This window comes from Lactuca sativa, chromosome 9 (assembly GCF_002870075.4).
Source record: "Lactuca sativa cultivar Salinas chromosome 9, Lsat_Salinas_v11, whole genome shotgun sequence".
Lineage (NCBI taxonomy): Eukaryota > Viridiplantae > Streptophyta > Magnoliopsida > Asterales > Asteraceae > Lactuca > Lactuca sativa.
Genome location: NC_056631.2, coordinates 36307409 through 36310813, shown reverse-complemented (window position 1 = coordinate 36310813; position 3405 = coordinate 36307409). Strand labels below are relative to the sequence as shown.

General features: G+C 33.1%; 1 protein-coding gene across 1 annotated transcript; it reads right to left on the bottom strand.

The window, feature by feature from the left end:
- Positions 1 to 364: 364 nt before the first annotated feature.
- On the bottom strand, positions 365 to 2533 carry LOC128128908 (uncharacterized). The gene is made up of 3 exons (XM_052767659.1): positions 2054 to 2533; positions 1657 to 1948; positions 365 to 1221 (listed from the first exon to the last, which is right to left on the bottom strand). The coding sequence occupies exons 1-3, from the start codon at positions 2531 to 2533 to the stop codon at positions 365 to 367; spliced, it is 1629 nt and encodes a 542-aa protein (XP_052623619.1).
- Positions 2534 to 3405: the final 872 nt, after the last annotated feature.

Here is a 3405-nt window from a genome sequence, read left to right as displayed (position 1 = left end):
TTTTGCTTGTTTGTTGTTTCTTGGAGTATTTTTGTCCCAGACTAGTTTTTCCAACAATTGATGAAGTCATTGTAGGAAAAACAGTTGGTATAGAAGTACTACCATCCTCATAAGAGGAATTTTCTCCATTCAAAAAGTTTTTGAGTTTAGTGGTTCCATCGGTATGTTTGATTTTGTGAGTTAAAGAACTTGCAGAGTTTGTTTCAGAATTTACAACTCTTTTGAAAGACTTTTTGGAAACACTGAAAGCAGTATCATCTGGACTACAGTTGATAACTGTTTCGTCATCTGAATCTTCCTCATTAAGAGATGTGAAAAGATCTGGTAGAGTAGATTCAGAGTTTTCACAATTCGTCATGTTTTCCTATTCTGCTTGTTCAATTTCAAAGGATTCTCTTCCAATTCCTGGTCTATAATTCGTATCAATTTTGCCAGTTCCTAAGGTGTTTGCCTTTGTGAAAATATCATCACTTAGTTTTCTAGCAACTTTGATAGAATCCATATTCCATATCAGTCTTTTATTCTCGGTTTTAAGAGAATTGATTTGTTTTAAAGAATCAGTCAGTTTTTCATTTAGAATATTGTATTTATCAGTTGATTCTTGAAAGTCTTGTTTCAACTGAAGGATTTCCATTTCTAAAACATCTTTTGTTTCAGAAGAAATGATTGACTGATCTTTTAGTTCCAAATCCCTTTTTTGAATTAGGGACTGATTTAATTGTTCCAAGACGTGATTATAATCTTCTGATTTTCTTTCAACGTCTCTTTCCAATTTGCTTTTAGTTCTTGTTGATTCTCCAAATTTGAGTTGCAAGGTTTGTAACTCAGATTTGCAAATATCATAATTGACCATTGTGTCATGATATGTTTTGAGATCAGTTTCCAGACTAGTCTCAATTTTGGTTATGTGGGACTCAAAAATTGTTTTGGAAAAACCAAGTTCAGAGATCATAGACCATACCTGTTCTATGACGTTTGGAGCTCTTGAAGGTATTTCAACACCAGCTACAAAGCAGAAGTTTGATTGTGCTTGTTCATTATCAGCTTCGTCATCAGATGTTGGCCAGTATTCCACGCTTGGTTCATGGATTGCCATCAATGCTTTTTGCTTTTCTTGGTTTTCCAGTTTCTTCAATTCATCGGCTCTTTGAGCATAGTATGCTAAGTCTTTGATTTTGGTTTTGTTTTTGGCTCGGCATTCTCTGGCATAGTGATTTGTTCCTTTGCAGTTGTGACAAATGATCACTTCTTCATCACTTTCATCCTTTTGACTTTTAATTGGAAGTCTTTCAGGTGCTTGAGTTTGGGTTTGTTGGGAAGGTTGAGAATGGTTTTGTTGGAATCCAAAATTTTGGTTGTTTTGAAAACCATTGTTTTGATTGTTGTAACCTTGATTTTGGAAACCTCTGTTTTGATTTTGAAAACTGTTGTTTGGATTGTGATTATGACCTGAGTTGGGATCGTTTTGAAATCCCTGGTTTTGAAAACCTTGGTTTGAGTTATTTTGGAAAGACGGTCTTTGAGAATTTTGTCCAAAGTAAGGTCTTGGTTGAAAACCTGAGTTATTTTGTCCAAAAGACGGTCTTGGTTGAAAACTTGAGTTATTTTGTCCAAAAGATGGTCTTGTTTGAAAATTTGGTTTAAAATTTGATTGACCATGATTTGGGATAAATCTCTGGAGATTTGTGTTTGCAACCAAAGCACACAGTTGTTGATAATCTGCTTCATCATTTGAATCAGACTGGAAGGATTGGTTTTGAAAAGATGTAGTCTGATTAAAATGATTAAAGTTTTGATCATTGTAAGGTGTTTGGTTTTGAGAAGTTGTGGACACAAGAGCAAGTGGTCCTCCAAAAGCTGCAATGGTTGGTGGGTCAATCGAGGATTCATACGATTGAAGTTCTCCATACAAATTGTACAAAGATTCGGTATGAATAGCTGGATTTCCCTGAATAATGAGTTTAACCATTTTCCAGCTTTCGAAAAGATTGTTTAAAAACTTGAGATTTATCTCGTGTTGTGTCTTTTTGATACCCAAATTGTTCATTTTAACCATAATCAAATTGAACCTATCATGAGCATCATGGATAGTTTCTGATGAAAGCATTTTGAAATTATCGAATTCATTCAAAACAGATGTTCTTTTGTTTCCGATAATTCTTTTATTTCCACAAAAACGATTTTTCAAATTTTCCCAAATTTGATTTGCGGTTAACATCATAATGTCATCCATTTGACTTAGAATAATGTGAGGTATTCCAGACACAAGTTCCTTTTTGGCTTGGAGTTCCAACTTTCTTATGATATCGGTTTGAGTGGCTTGATTCGTAGCAAGAGTAGCCATATTTTCTGGAGTAACATATGTTCCTTCTACACACTTCCAGATATCTTCATTTATAGCGTTAAGATGAAGATTCATACGGCCAACCCACGAATTATACTCTTCAGGAATAAGTATGGGTGCCCGTGAACCAGATCCTAAGCTATTTGCAATGGACACAGAGTTCATGTTGGAGTAATTTGCTAAAGACATTTTTTTGATTTTTTTTTTGTTTGTTTTTTTTTTTTTTGTTTTTTTTTTTTTTGTTTTTTTTTTTTTTTTTTTTTTTTTTATAAAGGATTTCGAACAAGTGATATTAAAATGAAAAATTTTTAAAGAAAAACTTATGGAAGGTTTATAAACGCTATAACCAAAAGTTTTTCGACAAAAATTTCAAGATAAATCACACAAGCTCTGATACCAATTGTTGGATATTATTCCTTTTATATATCAGCTCAGATACCGATTGTTGGAAATATAAAAATCTGATCACTGCGACAAAAGGCTCGGTTACCGGTCACTGTGTGATAGATATATAAGTTTAAGATATAAGATGTAAATATATATAAAGAATAATAATTGCGGAATAAGTATAAATATGAAAGCTATAAATGACTGAAAGCTATAATAATATAAATGACTATATTTAAATGACGTAAAGCTATAAATAATATAAATGACTGTATTTAAATGACATAAAGCTATAATAATATATATATAAGTATATAAATATATATCAAGTAGGTTCGTCAATAAATTGACTGAACTGGACTCGTGGAACGACTGGTCGATATTTGTTCTTTGAATGGACTGGTCGATATTGGGACTCTTGGAGCGACTGGTCGATATTTGTTCAATGATCAATCCGGTATTTGATAAGTAGTAAAAAGTTCATTTTCATGTAAATGGGTTGTTTACAAAACAGTGCAAAGTACACGAGTGATGTATTTGTATACGAGTATAGGGTGTTTGAGGAGATTTGATGAGGTTGGAGTGGGTATTTGGAGGGTGTTAGAAGGTGGAATAAGGTTGTAATTTTGGTGGTGTAAGGCAACAAAGATGGTGAAGTTGAAGGAGTTTTGGGT

Coding starts and splice junctions, on each gene's coding strand:
- LOC128128908 (XM_052767659.1), bottom strand. CDS start 2,533: ATGTCTTTAGCAAATTACTCCAACATGAACTCTGTGTCCATTGCAAAT. Junction 1,949..2,053: donor ATAGGTTCAATTTGATTATG/GTTAAAATGAAC, acceptor CTCATTATTCAG/GGAAATCCAGCTATTCATAC. Junction 1,222..1,656: donor GAGATTTATCCCAAATCATG/GTCAATCAAATT, acceptor ACAACTGCAAAG/GAACAAATCACTATGCCAGA.